The following is a 19,958-nucleotide window of genomic DNA, read 5'->3' on the forward strand; positions in this document are numbered from 1 at the left end:
GATCAAATTCTGATGGTACTTTTCTGTGTTCAGACACCAAGACCATCTCTGATGAAGCTCATATGACCATTTCAGTTTGAAAACAGCAGTCTCTGGAAACACATGGGTAAACATCACTGTCATTTTATTTGGACAACAGGACAAGACACTTTTATAAAGTATGGGAAAATACAAATATCTCAAGTTTCACTGATGCCACGAGGCAGCTGGTTATGACAGATGTTTCAGGTGGTTTTTTTTAGTAAAAAGGAAAGAAAATAGAATAGGCATTTAATCAGAGGACACCGAGCGCTGACAACACAATTGCAGGTTAAAGTAAAAAAAAACAAAAAAAACCACTAGAGGCCAAAAACTATATGCGTTCACCACATAAAGATAAAAAGCTGTTAGAGATCCACAGGACATAACCAGATACATGGCTCATAACCAAAGGGGGCTCTTAGTTAACTGGACCTTACATTAGGGAGACTGAGTTTGATACACGATGAATGGACAGTTTCTTATACATCCCATTTAAAATAGCAACAGCAGAGGCTTTCTTTTAGAGAAATTAATGTCAGTTTGGGCACACTTCAGATATCACACCTGACGACTGTGATGCGAACCTTTTATAGCGTTCATGTGCAAATAAACGATGTCAGAGACTTTGTGTAGCTGTTCAGAAAGCATCGGTAAAGCCTTCTGTAAGGCTTACTTACTTTAAAGCATACACTTCTTCTACAGTAGCTCTCCACATTTTAGAGGTCTTTAGAATTTAGAAAGATAAATATATTCACATCTAACCCAGTACATTGCACATTTCAATTGCATTGAATAAACAGTGTTCATTTCAAGCTGTGCATATTCCTGAATTTACAGACTTTCTGAAGGGTTTTTCAGGTCATATAAAGGTCATTTAATCTAGTGGATTTGTGTTTTTCTGCTATTAGTAGACATTAAAACAAGTGATTACACTTATGTCCCCTTTGCTCCTGTTGGATAAAACCCTGCCCTTACGAATGATGCACGTGGAGCAGTTTGATTGTATGAAAACATCTTTGAGCCAGATCTCTGGGAGAGTTTCTGTTGTTTATGAGGGCATAGACGCCATCAGAGAAAAACAGGTTTTGGCCTTGCAGCATGGCCTTGGTATGGTAGCCTTTGCAATATAATATCATGCACTATCTGGAGAATTTCTGGGCTTTAATTCAGCAATATAATTCAGGGTAAAAGTGGACATTTGTAGTATTATAAATAAAAAAAAAGAAGTCTGCTACTCGGGTCACTTACTACTGAGGTTACTCCTGTTTTATCACAATAAAACCAGTCTGTATTATCTGCAATACATGCATAGTACATTCTTATACAGCTTTAACTATCTGGGGCTGGTCATGCTGCTACTAATCCTTTGGGTAGTGTGCTGCACTGGCTTAAATACTGACAATATTCAGCAGGGAACCAAAAGCCAGGAAAAAATGCTGTCCCTTTGGGGCATGAAAAGCCAAATACATCCGTTTGTAAAGTGTTTGAGCTGTGTGCTCCAGCACAATGTATTTTAAAAATGCTCAAAGCTAAGAAAAATTGGGTAAACAAAAACTACAGACTGAGCTGAGGATATTAGACATTGGCACAAAAATGAGCTGCTGGCACATTCAATACATAAATATCAGCCTTTCAAAGAAAAAGCTACACCGGTCAAATCCCGCGTCTGCATGGAGAATGTAAATCGGCCAGATGCTGTCATTTACCTGCCAATTCTGGCACATCTGGCGTTTGGAGAAATCGCAGCCGTCATTCTCAAGGCTGCGACAACCATGAAGCAATTCACGTGGCTTTACATACGGATTTAAGTACGACATTCATAAACACCAATAACAGTAAGAGCTATAATGCACGATAGGAGCTAACAATCACCCTAAAGACACAGTAACCCATTTAAACAGAGTCGCCCAGTAGATTAAAATGAGGGCGGGAACTACCGCCCTGTGTAATGCAGTGTAATCATCACTGTCATGGTCGCTAGACAGAGGTTTTTGTGTGTAACTGTTCACATCTGGAATGTTTCAGTGGAAAAATATCGTTTTCCTGGAGTGTTGGATTCTTGTAATAAACATGCAGGTCGAACGCATTACCCACAATTCACACTGGTTTTTTCTCTCCTCTAAACAGAGATTTAAAAAAAAAAAAACCTGATGACAGACTAACAGGGTTACATCTGCAGCTAAATAAGCACCACTCAAGGGCTTCTGCCAGCTTGTGTTCTTGTGCACAGGAGAAGGTGCAACGCATATCATATAGATAGATGTATTAGTGTTACTGTAAATTATAACTGAAATGCCCTTGACTAAAGGAGAGACGGAGTAAAACAAAACAGAATTGTAGCTATGATTGTTCCGAGGTTCTGGCAGGAAGTTTGTCTTTCACAATAAAAGAAATGAAATGAATATAAAGTATATACTTAGCTAACCCTAGAGACACCAGAAATAACTAAATATTAAAAAAAGACTCTCAGATTATTAAAATCTAATGAACATAAAACGGTAAAACTTAGGAGGTTCTGAGTGTAAACATCTAGAAGAAACAGAAAGTGTTGTTAAAAAGTGTTCGAATTCTTTTGAATTGTAGAAATGGTCAATTTCTGCACTTGAAGAGCAATGAGAACATTAATTCTAGGGCTGCCCCCCCAAACAAAGACTTTCTTAGTCGAGTAGAAGTTGCAATTATATGTTTCTCATATTAATTTAAGTATTTAAATGTGTATTTTAGGAGGGAGGGCTGAGAAAGAAAAGTGATAGCACAGTAATAACACTTATCCTATTATCTCAAAGTAATCCCACCCTTTAGATTTCCTGTTCATAATATGCAACTATCAGCCAAAGAGCTCAGGGAGTAGCTGTGTAAACAATAGTATCTGGCACAAATAACTGAGTGTCAGTGTCAATTAATCATGACTTGAGTCTTTGGTTGACTAATGGGGGCAGCCCTCGTTAATTCAAAACAGACACGTAAGAGAAATATGGAGAGATTGTATGGAGACAATAACAGACCTGCTTCAAACAGTATGGTCAGTTTTAGGCTGCCAGATCGGTGAGGTTTAATAAGTGCCAGAAATGTTGGCAGTCACAGAGAAGCATTCAAACTCTTGTAATTGTGTGCACCTTCTGGCATCTTATGAGTTGTACTGAGCGTTAAACGCCACCGAGCAGGCCTAAAACAGACGACTGCAAACACTATTTAAATCAGGTCTGATGCAGGGAGGAGGGAAAGGTTAACTGTGGTGTGTTGTCTCCAAGAGATGTCACGAGTTGTGCAATCAGGATTCTCCTCGTATCCCAGACCCCTGGAGGAGGTGATGGGTTTAGCGAAAGAATCCAAGTTTCTCTCTAAGCCATTCCTCTGTGAGGTCCTCTGTGTTTCTGATCTCAAACACCTTGAAAAGAAAAGGAAGGACTATCACTTTCTCACACGGCTGTGGGGGAGTTTTCACCCATTTTTCTTTACAACATTGCCTCAGTTTATTGAGTTTGCAGGTATGAGTTTATGCACAGCTCTCTTAAACTCCCACCCCACATTTCCCTGCATTTCAATCTAGTTAAGGTCTGATCTTTGACTGGGTCATTGCAACGCCTTGATTCTTTTCTTTTTCAGCCATTCTGTTGTAGATTTGCTGCTGATGTTGGGATCACTGTCCTGTTGCATGACCCAGTTTGGGTTAAGCTTTAGCCGTTGAACAGATGGCCTCACATTCGACTCTAGAATACTTTGGCATACAGAGGAGTTCACCGTGCAGACCCACTGACTGAAAGGTGCCCAAATCATCACCCCTCCACCGCCGTGCTAACAGCTGGTACAAGGTGTTTGTGTGTCTTTCTGCCTAAAGGATATTGTTCCAGACGTCTTGTGATTTCTTTAGATTCTGCTTTGCAGACATAAGTTGTGCTGCCATGTTCTTTTTAGAGACAAGATGCTTTCTCCTGGTAGCCCTTCAAAACAAGCCATACTTTTTCAGTTTTCTCTGATGAACATTTGAAATGCATAGTGAGGCCTCTATGGACTGAGATGTAGCTCTTAATTTATTTGCAATTTTTCTTAGCATCGCATGCTCTGATCAGATTTGCTGCTATCAGTTGATCAAGTGATTAGCAGCACTCCCCACTTACTCTGTGTGTAGGGGAGTACTTAGTTTTTCACAAGGCTACACAGACCCTGTGAAACTTTCTTTTTCATATGACTACATTACATGGCACATGGCAATCTACACAGCAGTTCTTGACATATTTCAGTTTGGACCACAGTGGTGGGCTGCACTGCGCGTCGATAGATCTATGCAGTTAACACAACTGATAGAAGTAATTCAAATTTATACTACCAGTTTATTTAATTTTAAACATTAATGTGGCAAATACAAGAATATAAGAGCTGCACCAAATACACCCATGACACTGGCTCATTTCATGAAAAAAATATCCCAAATATGGACAAAAAATATTCTCAACTACCTCCTCCTTTAAGTTGATTTTTTTAAATACAGTGTTTTAAGCATTTCTAAAAATTTACAAGGTCTCAAAGTCACATGGATTTTTATACATTTTAATTTGTGTTATTTCTTTTTGAGCCCTCATAATTTCATAGGTAGAGGAAATAGCCACATTACATTTAGAGTGGGCTATATCATTTCACCAGTTTGATGTCAGCAAAGTGACATTAAACTGGTGTATCATAAAAGTCAAGTCAATTTATATATAAGCACATTTAGAAACAACAGGGATTGACCTAAGTGCTATACAACTAAATTGAATAAATCAGAAAAGGAAAAATACAGAAAAATAGAAAACAAATAACACAGAAACAATAGAAAAATATCAAAACTCAGTCTTATTTAAAACCTTTACTAACCTTGGTCAGCTCGACAGTCTGCACCAGCTTGTTTTTGCTTCCTGCGTACATCATCTGCTGCTCTGGTCTGCAACCTGCCAAACACAAAATCAGCAACTTTGACAAAAGTTTAGCAAACAGTAGTTACCTAAGTTTTGCTCTAAGTGTACGTATATTTAAAAAGTAATCTCAGAGAGGTTCATACCCACGGGGCTGGAGAAGATGAAGCAGAGGGGATAAGACACACGCCCGTCGTCATGTTCGTACTTATAACTGTAGACGATAAATGTTCCTGGTGCTAAGGACTGAAACTAACCAACATAGATAGATCACATGTAAGACAAACCCACCGCCTAACCGTTCCATGTGACATATAGGCTGCTTACAACGATTATAATTCATTTTATGCTGATAAAATATTGTTAAAATAAGATCTATTCAAAGGATATCTTGGCTGTCTCTCTGGCAGCTCGTCCTTTAGATCATCAGGAGAAATATCCTAAAACAAACAGAAAGAGTTCAGTTGACATTATCAAGAAAAGCAATCATCTACTAACATCCAGCACCTGGCAGGTTGTCAGGTCAGAGCTTAATGAGTTCACCGTCACTTCTTTCAAACCATACACTGCTATCTAATTAAACATTTAAATTTTAAACCTGATTTTTAAATATTGTTGAATGTATTTGAAAGATAGAGTAATATAAAGCTCACCTTATGCTCTTCCTCCAGAATAACCAGCTGCTTGTCTTTATCAATCTTCACTGAATGGTACAACAAGAATATAAAAGCTGCATTAAAACAGTCACATTTTACAAGCAGTTGTTTAGTGCTTCAAAAATGATGATGATCAAGGGGGGAAAAATCAATATTTTGGGCTGCAAAGCTCTAAAACGTGACCGTGAGTCTGAGTCCATGTCGTGCAAACAAACGGCTAATCCCATTTGACATTTTGATCCAGAGATGGATCAGGTTTGATACACACAGCCTGCTGCATTCGGAGGCAACTCATTCTTTCCTGCATACAGAACAGCAGCTACCTTAAAGTTGTATCTAATACCAGGAACATTTTCTTTTGTGCTATATTTATAACATTTGACTTTAACTGCAACAAACCACAGAGAATTGTACAATCCATGTCAAACCACAGAATGCTCACAATTACGTTGTAACCACTGCTGATTGAACTGCTGCCCATCTTGGCGAGGACACTCTTTTTTGAATCTCAAGAGTCACACAAGTTAGCAATCTAGAAGCTCTACGAGTATTAAAAGCTCCCTAGTGGAAAACAAAAAACGAATTTCAAGTTACTCCGATTTTTATGACTCAGATTAAAAATTCAGGAGAGACACTGCTCAGAGTCTGTGACTTACTGATGATCGCTGCATTGTTGGTCTCCTTCCGGAAACGAAACTCCTTCAGCTTTTTAACCAGATCTTCATCCACTTCACACACTACCAGTGATTCACTCTGATCCGGTGTGGGAAAACAAGGCAATGGAAACAAATAAATGAATTTCAAATACATTAACAATTTAATATACAAGTCACTCGACACACAAATTAAACTGTATATTACTTCTTTGGGGGTTGATGCAAAGTTAAACAAAAGTTTATTATCTTTATTTTTTATTTTGTGTGATAAGCAGTTGACATATTAATCATTCAAGCATTTAAAAGGGCACCTATGAAGGAATTACAGTCAACTTAGCAAAGAACTATCATATATCTACAGCTGATGAATGGTATTTTAAAGAAACAGGAAAGGAATCCACCAAAGACCTGTAACTCAAGACCAGAGATATGCATCTGGCCCTTCACCTGAATCCTCATACTTTTCACTCAATCCTGATCAGCAATGGCCTCAGTGGAAGGGCAACTGTCAAGAAACCATTTCTAACAAAAACAGCTACGGTGGAGCTACGGTGTTGGTGATGTTGTCAAAAGTGTTAGTGTCAGATTTTGATCCTACCATCTAGAAATCAACTGATATGCAACAGCTGATTTTTTTATATGACAATGATCCCAAAGGAACTGTCAACATTACTGAAGCAGTGTGGGATCATCATGGCAGAGAACAGAAGAAAAGGCAGGCAGATTTCAAAGAAGAGCTTTGAATAACTTTCAATAACCCTGGAGAACTATTCCGAAAATTACTGTTGTGGGATTTCTCTTTAGTGTATTGTCCTGTAATGTATTGTCTTGCTTTCATGTTACTTAGTTTAGTATGGGTTGTGGGATCTCTCTTTAATGTATTGTCTTGATGAAATGCCTTCATGTTACTTAGTTAGTATTAGAGATGGCACGATACCACTTTTTTATGTCCGATACCGATACCGATATCATAAATTTGGATATCTGCCGATACCGATATGAATCCGATATAGTGTTTTTTAATCAACAAAACTGTTTTTTAAATATCTTGCTGCATTTTGTATAAGTTCATACTCAAGTTTAAAACAACAACTACACTAAAGCTATTCTGTTATACCTGTATGCAAAAAAAAAAATTTCATAGTTCAGCAATACTGATCAATCTAATAAACTTAAACCTATACCATCCTCCCTATTCTGGTATTTTAAAGAGTACTTAGCATAAATATTAAGCAACCTAACTAATAGGGCTCCAACTCCCAGCAACAACAAAAATAAATAAATAAAAAATAGGGAACCACCCCTCACGCTCCACCTCATGATGCTTAATCGACGTAATCAACCTTAATTTGATGCAGTGTGAAAAAAAATGCACAGAAATCAATTATTTTTCAAGAAATATTAAATAGATTCAACATCTTTCTTCAACAAAATTGCAGACTGCACAGATGGTACCTTCCCAAAGGAAAAAGTACTATAGCTTACTAGGGTATATTAGACTTAATAGTTACTATATACAGTAATTGACTTCTATTCATTTGACATCAAATTAAAACTTTGGGTGTCAGATAATTATTTATTAAAAGCTAGACATTTTAAATGAGAATAAGAAAGAAAAGTATGTCTTTGTGCCCCCTTTTCCCTGTTAATGCCCTATCGGCCCCCCTGGCTAAACTTTGCTAGATCCGCCCCTGCACAGTTACCAGCGTCAGCTACGTAGAAAACGATCCTGGAGTAGAAAGTAATATTAAATACATTCTAACAACAGCTGATCAAGCTTAAACGTGCTGCTGTTGTTCAGCCGCTGGTTTCCTCTTTCTGGTGCAAAGTGGGCCAAAAGCAAACTAGAGACACGACTGGCAACAGAAAAGCCGATCAGCTGATCGTTAAGCAGTTTCATGATTGAAGTAGCAGCAAGAAGAGGCAGTCGCTCCATATATCGTTTGTTAAGCTTAACGCAGGAATGCTTTACAAACATTCAGAGATGGACTTACACACTTGCTTTACTTCTCTCGGGGATAACTTTGTCGGAGATGAAATGCCGGGTTGCTAGCGAAGCTCCACATGCTATCCAGACCACCGACAGGTCCTGCATGCCACAGCCGCTCTATCACGTGATGCATACTGCTCCGACGTGCTAACGTTCTGAGGTGAGTTACGGCATGTTGCAAGTTTTGTGAGGTGCTTTCGTGATATTTAATGGATCGGATTACATTTTTTATTTTTCTCCGATATCCGATCCAGTAATTTAGGTCAGTATCGGACCGATACCGATACGTAATATCGGATCGGTCCATCTCTAGTTAGTATGTCTGGTTCACACCTCATTCACGCTGGGAAACAGACGGTGAGAAACTGGTGAATGTCTCCCAGGATGCGGAAGCTCACACAGGAAGGCTTGACCCCAGAGTGGGGGAGATTCACACAGGTGATAGAGAGTCTGTCTGTTTAGAGCCAAGGTGTGAACTGCAACTGTAAAAGCCTTTTGTTCTGTGACTGTAAAAGGACCTGAACTGTTCATTGTCAGAGACGACTTTCAGTGCCCCCTGACTGACTTCCCTCCTTAGGCATGAGATAGCTGAAATAAAGGTGTTGTTACAACTCATCGTGTCTGCAGGCTTTGGTAATTAAAATTTCCACAACAGTACTAAAAGAAATCACAAGAAAGCTTGGCTAAAAGAGTTCAGACTGAAGAATAAAGGCAGTATTAAGTATTCACATAATTAAGTTCATTAGAATTGTACAAACTCTGTTTTTGCCTTACATACTGTAATTCCATGCATGTTTGCACATTTCAATAAACTGCCACACACATTTCACGTTTCACAAAACATAAAGACATGAGGGGGGCAGCCTAAAGTACTGTAAAGCAAATATTCTAGCAGCGTCATGATGAAGTCAGAACATTCATATATGATTGACTTTTTCCTGATGTGAGGTAGATGATTTTATATAGTCAATGATACTGTGGTTTAATAGTTCCAGACTGCCGGGGGATTCCCATGATGCATGGGTCTGCTGGAGGTTTCTTCCTGTTAAAGGGAGTTTTTCCTTCCCACTGTCGCCAAAGCGCTTCTTATAGGTGCTCATATGATTTTACCTGTTGTATTATTGTAGGGTCTATCTTACAATATAAAGCGCCTTGAGGCAACTGTTGTTGTGATTTGGTGCTGTATAAATAAAACTGAATTGAATTGAATAATGAAGTGGAAAACAGAAAACACCGCTATTACTGCATTGATGTGATATTAGTAACAAAACACAGTTGCAGTAGTACATATAAAGAGCATCTTACACACTGTGACATTCAAGCAGAAAATGAAATCAGCAGAAATTTTACATTCATCCTAATCTACTGCTATATGTGTTAATTTTAATTAATATTTGAAGACAGCTTATCGGTAAGAAAGACAGCTGCAGAGTCACAGATTGTGGCTTTAAGTGGTTTTCATGCAATTTACTACTTTGTCATAGCAGCTATATCCTGAATTAGTGAGCCAGGGTAAAAAAAAAAAAAAAAAAAGAACAAAAAAACCCACCAATGCTGGTGCAATTTTTTGTTTTGTGTAAATATTTCTGTCATGTTTACAGTTCCAACCTCAAAACGGAAACTCCATGTTTTGGATTTAAAAGATTTGTACTTTCGTGAGGAGCTTCACGTCTTCTTGACCTCTGCTTAACTTTGCTGTGTCTTTGTGAGATATGTTATCCTGTGTTTGTGTATAGTAGTGTAATAGAGAAAGAAAGGAAAAAATTATAAAACAGAGGCTTTTTAAGAACACCGAATAATCAGCATGTCTCTTCCTGCAAAAGTCCAATATGATGCACAGGATTTCATCCAAAAAACAAATAAATCGATTAAATTAAATGAAAAATCAATGCACCAGCCTGAACAGGATTTCATTTCTCTGAACCTTTGTCACGTCCACACACAACATTACATAACACCATCATAAAGACATAAACTCTCCACGAGTCTCTTCAGACTCTCTGAAATCTATAATTACACCTTGGAGAACAGATGGCTGGTGGGAGTCGGGATTTCACTGAGCTCAAGGAAAGATCTTCATAGATTAAGAGGAGGCTGGAGTGTCTGTCGCTGCTGGGACTCTTTAAAAACAGGATGCATGGGGAAGGGATTAGGGACAGCCAGGACAATGAAAGCTGGGGATGGCCAAAGGGTTACTTCTGGTTCAAATTCCTCCAGTCAATGACAGCTAGCTCATGAGTTTGGCTGCCAATTCAACCAGGAAATGAGAGCCAGTTAACTTAAACCACCAGTTAATAATGGACCCGGTGTGTTTATGCAGTAAATCAGTAACACTGCTCTAATGAAGATAGCTGAACTGCCATGACACGCAGCGAAAGACCCAGAGGGAAACGAGATTCATCTGGACAAACAGCCGAGCTAACGTTAAGGCAGCTCCCAAAACCCAGACGTGTTGAAGCACATCAATGCAGACTGCTGCATCAAGCCACCCGCGCCCAGCTGCAGGAAGTGCAACAGCTTCGCCTTCAAAATATAAACATGCACAAACTTGCTCTAACCTCATACTAAATAATGTCTTGTTTTCTTCATTTAAACACCTAAACTACAAATGTTTAGTTGACAATTAAAAACAAAAACCAAAGAAACGTCACTTCTACACCTCATGAACTTAAACTACTCTTTTTTTTTTTGCCTTTTCTATTGTTATTATTAAATATATTGCAATGTTCTCCTGAATTATAATCAGGCTGCTCTAAAATGTCCTTGGAAAGGTTTCAGTTGAATAAGTTAACTGAGACGAGGGAGAGAGCGAGAGAGAGACAATATTTCTCCCATACTGGCTTCCCTTGATTGGCTCCCTGTTAAATCCAGAATTCACTCTCAAACGACTTATTTACTTGTGGTTCCCAAAGTTTCTTAAAGTAGAATGGGAGGCAAAGCCTTCGGCTTTCAGGTCCCTCTTCTTTGGAACCAGCTACCTGTTTGGAATCAGGAGACAGACATCCCGTCCATTTTTAAGATTAGACTCTAAACTTTCCTTTTTTTTTTATAAAGCATATATGTAGGGCTGTATCAGGTGACCCTGAGTCCTGGTTTAGTTAGTCTGCTGAGGGATGCACTGAGTATTTCTTATTCATTCACCTCTATTCACTCTCTCTGTTTATCCACCACTTTGCATTTAATCATTAGTTATTATTAATCTCTGGCTCTCTTCCACAGCTTGTCTTTTGCCCTGTCTCCTTCCCCTCCTCCCAAATGATCATGTCAGATCGGCTGGCCCTCCTTTAACTTGGTTTAACTGGAGGTTTCTTATTGTTAAAAGGGAGCTTTTCTTTCTCACGGTCAACAAGTGTTGAGGTTTCTTTCTAATATTGAAAAGTCACTAAAATATAAAGTCCCTTGGACTAATTTTTGTAACTGTTATTGTATTTAATAAGTGGTATATTCAAGAAAGTTAAATTTTAATCATTGAGTGCTAAAATTAAGACTATGTGTCTTACAAATTCATAATTTAGTGGAGATAAGCACCACAGTGAAAACGTACAAAGCACAAAATAATCTTGATCCAAACTGGATTCAGATGTTGTGTGAAAATAGAAAGACAACGTGTGAATTCAGAGGGAAAGGTCACCTGAAAAAAGGAAAAAAATAAATAATAAAAATATTTTAAAAACAAAAGATGTATATCTGTTAGAGGGGTAAGCGTGTAGAGTAACTGGAATAAGGACCTAGTATTGTATTATTTACAACGTAATTATATTTTTTTAAAGGTAAAAGAGAGGTAATATTTAGTTTTGTCCTAGTTTATTTTTTATTCTTAATACTTAGTGTCAAAATCTAGTTTTAAAAAGTGTCGAGATTTAGAATATGCAGTACATAAAGGTTCATCTTTCACCTTTTCGGCCATTTGTGCCATTTATTTATTCGTTTAGATTAAGAAATGCTAATAATGACCCAAATTAAAATATATTTTTCAATTTATTTTACGGCACAGCGTTCTGGGTTTTTTATTTTGAAATTCATGGCAGGAAACGCGTCACTTATGCTACGGCTGACTTGACAGGGTGGAACTAATGCCATGCTAGCAGGCTAAAGCTAGCCAATCTGCGACCTTACTTTTTCCTCAATAAACTCCGCATCTGCCAACAGCACACGATTAAAACGCAACGACGAAGCTCGCAGCAGCTCACTTGCAAAGAAAACCGAGTAACTTACCATTGTTGTGGAGTTAATAAATTCCCCCGGAGCTGCAGCGGCTGTTCTGAATGGTAGGGACGCTTTCAGTGTTTTTTCGTTTTTTTCCACCTCACATCATCTTGTGACTGGTTTGACCAATCCCATACAGGCGCCCCCTCCTTCAAAAGTTTCCTGTAAATCTGTGCTCAGTCTAATTTAGAGTTAAATTTGAGTTTGAAATCCAGCGTCTTACGTTAAAAACACTGCTAAGTCATTTTTAAACGACTCATACTCGTTACTATTTAATAACAGTTGATACTTCTGCTTATTGATTCCCACCTAGGCTGTATTTCCTGCTGGGACATCAATAATGTTTCAGTGTAGTTAATTCAATATGACCTCAACTGAGAAATGATTACCTATGCTTTTACTTGGAATGCATGATTAGAACCTTCAGAGTATTTCACTAAATTAATTTGGTAATTATTTTAAACAAAGTGAGATTACTTATTCTTAAAAATTATGTTAAGACATGACAAACAGTGTTTGGATGAATAAAAGTGAGGCTTTCAAACTGTAACTAAAAGGAGAAGTGTTCTGTAGTTTTATAGAGGGTGGTAGGAAATATTTCCTTTATATTAGCTCAGCAAGTCTGTGGCCACACTTCAGAACAATATTCATTATATAAAAACTATTTCCTTTTATGTCTACAGGCTCAGTCTCTTCAGAGTGTAATATTATTAATCAAAGTATAATAATAAACTATTATTAATTTATTATATTTTAATGTTATGTGGAATATTTTAATTATTTTTAATCAAAGCTGAGTACCAGATTCCACACAGTTTCCGCTAAAGCATAACATAAATTTTTTAATGCTAACATTGAGTTGTTTTGCTTTGTGCGCACATATACTAGAGATCCCGGTAGAGCAATTGAGACCCGATTTCAAAATAAAAGTGATCTCTAGGTTAACCAGCACATTTACATGAGTCCAATATGAATCCTATAATCATGAAATAAATAACAATAGAGAAATAAAAATTATTTTAAAAAAGGTGATATTACAAATAACAGAAATATTTGAATATTACACATAGTAACTATAATCACATTTAAAAAATAACATTTAATGAGATGTGTACGGCAATTACAAGTAAAACCACTGTCCAACAGACTAATTTTAAAATTAAAAACCAGACTGACGTCTTCTGTGGAAACAGAAAACAGTAATTTTGATTGACAGTAAAATTGATATTTTGTAATATTTGCATTTCTGTAATGTTATGTTTTTTATATGATTGATAACGTGTTGGTTAATGTTAAACTCACGTTCGCCTTAAGATTGCTTTTGTTTTGAAATCGGGTGTCAGTTTCTCTTGCCGTAGAACTTAGTATATACACACAACGCAAACCAATTTGTGTGCTGGTTTGTGCTCGAAAGCCACCATTTCTTACCGTAATTCCTAGAATACATACACATAACACAACTGACGACATTTGTCCCCTAACCTTTAGACTAGTTTTCCTCTGGCTCTCACTGTGTCGTCCCCAGCTTTAGAAGGCAAACCTGACACACCTTAACAGGCTGACACGGAGTTTTAAAGTTATGTCTGCAATCGTGTTTAGTTAGGGTTAGTTTATTGGTTTGTTTTAGGTATGTGTGGTCGTGATGTTGAGGGGTTAGGGAGTAAACTGTACCAGCGAGAGCTCTTACAAAGATAGAAGGCGACCGGCTGTCTGTGTGTTTTCCAGCCTGAACGCGCCCACCCTTCACAATACGTCATCAGTGAAGCGCGTGTGCGTGCCTCCTTTTCAAGAGTTGTAGTTGTGAAAGCAGATAAATCGTTAGCTTCTACTTGTGTACCTCGGCAGGCTAAGTTAGCGAGCTAACTGGTTCCCACAGCTGAAGAAATCCTCGCTGCTACCCGCCGTCTTTCTTTGGAGAGGAGTCCATCTTCTAGCGAGGTAGCATCAAAATCTAGCTTTCAGCAGTTTTTTCCTCAGGCACCATGAAGCTAAAAATAAACAAACGAGCCAGCGTTAACTAACAGTTAGCTGCTGCCAGCTAGCTCGCTAGCCAACTCTAATTTAATTTATGACAGTTTTTGTGACTCTCTGCCCTGATTTGTAGCCTGGACTCAGTGTAACATCTGTATGTCTTGCCTTAGTAATCTTTCATTGAGCTGGAGTTTTGTCAGAAAGGTTTTTGAGGATGGAAATATTGAGTGTGTTGTTACTCAGAGCCTTTGTGTGCCACCACTGTTTTACAACTTGTTATTGTCAGTTGTTATAACTACCTAATAAAGCTTGTCTCTTGTTTTGTTGTAGATCATGGATGATTTCTCGGTGAGTTCAAACAAATACACATTTTATTTTTATTATGTTCAATTAGCTTACAGTTTATTGTACAAGTCACTTCCTTTTACTCTTTTATAGCTAGCAGATGCCTTAGGAGATGATACTACAAGCCAGGCTAAGAAAATAGGCAACAACAACCCATCTGCCCCCACTAGCAATCCTGCACCTCCTTCAAACCCAGGATGGCCTAGTTCAGCTCCTGGAGCCCCCACCCAGCCCTCTGCTCCACTCGACTACCACGGTGGATCATCTGGCCCAGGGGCACCAGGGCAGTTTCCCTTCCCTTCAGGTCCTGGAGCACCAGGGCAATACCCTGGACCTCCTTCAGCACCTGGTGGGTTCCCCCCTGGTCCTGGGATACCTGGACAATATCCACCTGCACCAGGAGCTCCAGGTCAGTTTCCTTCCGGCCCTGGAGCTCCTGGGCAGTACCCTGGGCAGTATCCACCAGAAGGAGCTCCAGGACAGATACCTGGAGGCGCTGCTCCTTACCCAATGGGACCATTTCCTTCGGGCCCCGGAGCTCCCCCTGGCCCTTATCCAAGTGTGCCTTTCCCAGGTGGCCAGCCAGGAGGCAATGGCATGTATGGGCCAGGTGGTCCAGGTGCATTCCCACCTGCAGCTGGACCTGGTGCTTTCCCTGTATTCCCCAGCGGAGGCTTTCCCCCGATACCACCCGGTTCTTGGGGACCACCAGCAGGTGGAGGCTTCCCAGCTGCCCCTGGTCCCTTTGGCCCTGGTCCGGGGCCTATGGGTCCATATGGTGGGCCTGCTGCCCCAGGAGGGACACTGGTGAGTACTGGTACTTTAATGCAATATTGCTTGCTGCATTTTCCTGCTTGTGTGCTTCTCTGGTGTGCAGTGGAGCATCTGGTGTGAAATTCTTTTAGAGTAACATAATCCTGTAAGTGGTGGATAAAGGAAGTTAGTCTTATTTCTTTGCTGCTGAAGGAGGGTTAATGTATTTATTTATGTTTTTCAATAACGGCGGAATTGGGATGATTATTTCTGTCTCTTTGGCTCTGCTGGGGTGCTAAACAAATATAAAACAGAATAATACAGTATTCAGAAGCAGTTCTGAAAAATGTATTCTTGTCTTTCAGCCCAGATATAGGCCACCGTATTAAGCAATGAGCAATGAACTCAGCTTTTCAGTTGGACAAGGACATCACTTCCAGAATCAACATATGGTTTGATTAGTGCCAAAGACTCAATATATACATAATATTCAACTAAATTGCTCAATGTATTGTCTTAATTAAGTGCAATATGATATAATTTACACTTTTACTTGACCCATGTTTACGGCATCATGACGCCTTTTATGATCTCTAATAAAATTATGAATTGATCAAAACACACTTGTAAGTTGTTTCCATGATAATAATAAATGGGGTTTTTTTGTTTTCTTTTACTTTGCTCAGCTGTTGTAAAAATATAGTGAATGTACTTTTCTGTCATTGCCATGACCCGTCACTGCTACTTGTGTAATAGTGCTGGAATAACCGAAGGATATAATGACTCACTTGGGTGTTGCTGTAGGAATGTGGGCAGGGTCAAAGTTTTGAACAGTGCTTAAATAAAATTCTCTATTATACGTCATTCGGCATGCTGCTGTGAATTGCCAATTTAAGACTCAGTGATCAAATGTTTTATATGTGCATATTTTTCTTGGAAATCATAGAATTGCATTGTGACACATAAACTTAATATCTACACTGAGAACAGTACATATATTGTCACGGTTTAAAATGGAAGTATTTCTTGCAGATGGTGCCCTACGATCTCCCTCTTCATGCTGGAATAATGCCGCGACTTTTAATCACAATAATAGGGGAGCCTCTTCCCTGTGCAGACAGGTACAGTAATCATCCAACATCTGTGCCTGCTAATAGCAATCCGAAACCTGATTCCTTCAACTCATACTTACATAATAAAGGGGACCTAGTATACTTATTTTCAGCTCCAAATGTTTATTCTTGGACGCTTCTAGAGTAGAATAGTTCAAAACAATCCTTATTTGTCATGTACTGAGCCTTGGTATAGGATAAATCTATTTTAACACCTTAAGCTTCTGATTGGCTACCCCTGTTTGAACAGCAGGTACCTTTATATGACCATGTTATATGAAGTGAAGTGTAATAGGTCTCCTTTAAAACACATCTATGATTTGCACTGTGGGAATACTCTTTAAAATGTTTACCACCATATTATGTTAAACTGATTAGCAGCAGCATTTCTTTCTGCTAATGCTTTGTTTATATGGGTTTTTTTTGCAGGTTCAATGTTGACTTTATCAAAGGTCCAGACGTAGTCTTTCACTTCAACCCTCGTTTTAACGAGCAAACAGTTGTTAGAAACTCCAACTTAGGCGGATACTGGGGACCTGAAGAGCGGGAAGGAGGGTTTCCATTTGTTCAGGGACGACGTTTTGAGGTAAGTTAGTATAAAATCTTTTTCTTTTCTTTCTTTTTAAAATTAGCTGATTAGATTAGGGAGATGACATTTAACAGAGCCCTTGAATTTAACCAAGGATTTTGTTCAGCTTACACCAGTATAATTTTTCCTTCATGTCAGTGTGATATGGGCATAAATGAGCATGTTTATGCACATTTTTATGTGGTAGAGCTCTGACTTCAGTGCAGAAAGTGAGGCTTTAGGTGAGGAAGAAGTGGGTGGTGTAGAAATAATGGAGGACAGAGACATAAGGAGAAGGAGTTGATGAAAATATGATGATGAAAAGATACAAGTACAAATGTTAAATGGGGAGATAAAGCATACTATGCACGTTGCTGGACTCTAGCCACATACTAGCTACGTTCTGTCAGTCTACCAACCAATTAATTAGCAACTGGTGTCCCCTACAGCTGAAGATCCTCGTGGAAGAAGACATGTTCAAAGTGGCGGTGGACGGCACACACCTGTTGGAGTACGAGCACAGAGTCGGTGGCCTGGAGGAAGTGAACCTCGTGCGAGTGTGCGGAGACCTCGTCCTCTACAGCGCTGCCCCGAGCATGATCTGAACCCACGGCTGAAGCACATGCTGTACAGGCGACCTGAGTCAAACTTTACCACTGTATTTGAAATCCTTTTTAAATACTTGGTCGCATTGCAAAGCGCAATCGTTGCCTACCTGGCACATTTGTCACAGAACAGCTGTACGCCATAATCCTTTTCTCTTTTTTTTAATAGTTGCTCCAATCCAATTAATTTGGTCACATATGAGAATTTTTAGTGGTAAAAGAGTTTAAAAGCATTTAAAATAGGTATTTTTGGGAGAAAAATTAATTTATACTTAATGAAAAGATTGTAGGCTAAGAAGAAAGGCATGACAAGTCCCAAACATTTCAAATATTTTCCACTGGTATCTTGTTTTTCCGTTTACATGTAATCATTCTAAGTCTCTGTAATTGCATGAGAGTGTGATGCTGAAAATCATTTCTTTTTTATCTGCTGGCCTGCAGACGTGCTGTACAGTGGAACAATGATGAGGTTTCTTAAAATGCACAGAGTAATATAAAGAGAATGTGTACTCAGGCTGGAGGGTCAAGAAAAGATTTAAAGAATTATGATTTCATGTTGAAGTCAAAACCCTGATGGTAAAAAGACATATTAAAGGCTGGTATTAAAGAAAAATGTGGAGGGATGGGGTCTCTGTTTGTTGCCAGCACTGACACTGTTGAGGTTATAAATTGAAAGGAGCAACAAACAAGAAAAATGACTGATGGAAGAAGATTGTTTACTTCCCCTGAGCTTCTGACGTGCACTTATAATAAATACAGGTTACCCCATGTAGTGTTTCTGAATCTAAAGCCAGGGAATCAGTTCCTGTGTTACTGATGGTGTAAGTTTGTGTGTTTGACTGAATTTATATATCGTGCCCCCTGTGGTGCAAGTGCCAGATTCTGATGTTAATAGATTTGACTACAGTTATGCCACTCAGTACAAAATAAAAACATTTCAACCTTGGACACTTTGCTTACTTATGCAACTCACGAGGGACTCTTGTATGTGTTGCATGTATTTCTTGTGTCTTCATGGCTGTCTTTGGGCCACACATTGCAGATCATGTTTTGGTTGCTACTGTATCTATAACAGGATTTAGACCAGAAACATCCACCATTCAAGATGATTTTTTACCTAATTTCTGAGATGAAAAACTCAAAATCAAATTTGATGTTTTTCACAGCAGTAACCGCCATTTGTGTTGAACCTGATTGAACCTTAATGACAGGGTGCCTCATGCCGTGGGCAGAAAGACCATCCAGGTTAACAGTTTTCTGGTATTTTCAGTGCTGCTACATAACCCGAGTGAGCTTAAGTTTCAGGGCACAAACTGATAGCCAGACGTTCTCCTTCAGGATTTCCTGGTAGAGAGCAGAACTGTTACTTTAGGGGTCACCACAGAGATCATCTTAACCCTCTACATATCTTCCTTTACTACATTCATGAACCTTCTCTATTTGGGTTTTCTGCCATATTCCATGTCCTTTGTCCAATGTGTCCACGATCCCTTCTCTTCTCCACCCACTTCTCCCTGCCTGCATTTTGTTCTTAAGCTCTCTTGTGCACCGTCCATTGCTTTGGATGGTTGGCTGCAGGTATTTAACTCATCCACCTTCACTATCTCTATCCCTTGCAGCTTCACTGTTACACCTGTCTCCTTCTCGTTCACACACATGTATTCTGCCTTGCTTCTACTCACTTTAATTTCTTATCACACCAGAGCATACATCCACCTCTCCAGACTCTCTTCCACTGGCCTCCTACTCTCAGTAGGGCTCACAATCTCATCGTTCACAGAGCCTGCTACTGGACTTCATTTGTCAACCTGTCCATCAACACTGCTTTGCACATCACTTTTATTCGTGGAAATCTGTACCAGCACATTTTCCACTGCCTAGCTATCTATACAGGTATGTCACCAACACCCTTTCCACTCTTTACATCTGTTCTCACTTCCTCCTTACTAATTCTCTTCACTCCCTGATTCACTAACTGACCTCCATCTGCCCTCCTTTCTCTTTTATGTATTTTATTCATCAACTCCTCAAAGCACTCCTTGCACCTCCTCAGCCCATTCCCTTCACTCATTAACTCTGATATTGAGTATTTTTTAATAACTTGTCTCTGATTTGCCTCCCTGCCCTGTAATTCGAAAATCAGCCTGGAGTTCAGCCTCTTGCCGTCAGGGGGCACTGTTACA

At 39.1% G+C, this 19,958-nt stretch overlaps 2 protein-coding genes across 3 annotated transcripts; one reads left to right on the forward strand and one right to left on the reverse strand.

Annotated features, from left to right (window-relative positions):
• Positions 1-107: 107 nt before the first annotated feature.
• On the reverse strand, positions 108-12,538 carry gmfb (glia maturation factor, beta). The gene is made up of 7 exons (XM_080871386.1): positions 12,431-12,538; positions 6,226-6,322; positions 5,567-5,616; positions 5,302-5,353; positions 5,060-5,140; positions 4,876-4,949; positions 108-3,409 (listed from the first exon to the last, which is right to left on the reverse strand). Exons 1-7 carry the CDS (start codon positions 12,431-12,433, stop codon positions 3,338-3,340), a joined length of 429 nt encoding a protein of 142 aa, XP_080727512.1. The 5' UTR covers positions 12,434-12,538; the 3' UTR covers positions 108-3,337.
• Positions 12,343-18,721, forward strand: lgals3a (lectin, galactoside binding soluble 3a). Of its 2 annotated transcripts, none has more exons than XM_080871384.1 (6): positions 12,343-12,483; positions 14,723-14,740; positions 14,831-15,544; positions 16,523-16,611; positions 17,032-17,188; positions 17,620-18,721. In XM_080871384.1, the coding sequence occupies exons 1-6, from the start codon at positions 12,481-12,483 to the stop codon at positions 17,773-17,775; spliced, it is 1,137 nt and encodes a 378-aa protein (XP_080727510.1). In that variant the 5' UTR covers positions 12,343-12,480; the 3' UTR covers positions 17,776-18,721. The 2 variants fall into 2 exon arrangements, with proteins under 2 accessions (XP_080727510.1, XP_080727511.1); XM_080871385.1 differs by lacking the exon at positions 12,343-12,483 and adding an exon at positions 13,934-14,359.
• Positions 18,722-19,958: the final 1,237 nt, after the last annotated feature.

The sequence above is a fragment of the Rhamphochromis sp. 'chilingali' genome (assembly GCF_963969265.1).
Source record: "Rhamphochromis sp. 'chilingali' genome assembly, chromosome: 21".
NCBI lineage: Eukaryota > Metazoa > Chordata > Actinopteri > Cichliformes > Cichlidae > Rhamphochromis > Rhamphochromis sp. 'chilingali'.

What these genes read in the sequence shown, in the direction of transcription:
- gmfb (XM_080871386.1), bottom strand. An exon ending in CAACAATGCAGCGATCATCA is followed by an intron (nt 5,617 to 6,225) that starts GTAAGTCACAGA and finishes TGTACCATTCAG; the next exon opens with TGAAGATTGATAAAGACAAG. An exon ending in TTCTGGAGGAAGAGCATAAG is followed by an intron (nt 5,354 to 5,566) that starts GTGAGCTTTATA and finishes TGTTTGTTTTAG; the next exon opens with GATATTTCTCCTGATGATCT.
- lgals3a (XM_080871384.1), top strand. An exon ending in CTGCCCCAGGAGGGACACTG is followed by an intron (nt 15,545 to 16,522) that starts GTGAGTACTGGT and finishes TATTTCTTGCAG; the next exon opens with ATGGTGCCCTACGATCTCCC. An exon ending in TTCAGGGACGACGTTTTGAG is followed by an intron (nt 17,189 to 17,619) that starts GTAAGTTAGTAT and finishes TGTCCCCTACAG; the next exon opens with CTGAAGATCCTCGTGGAAGA.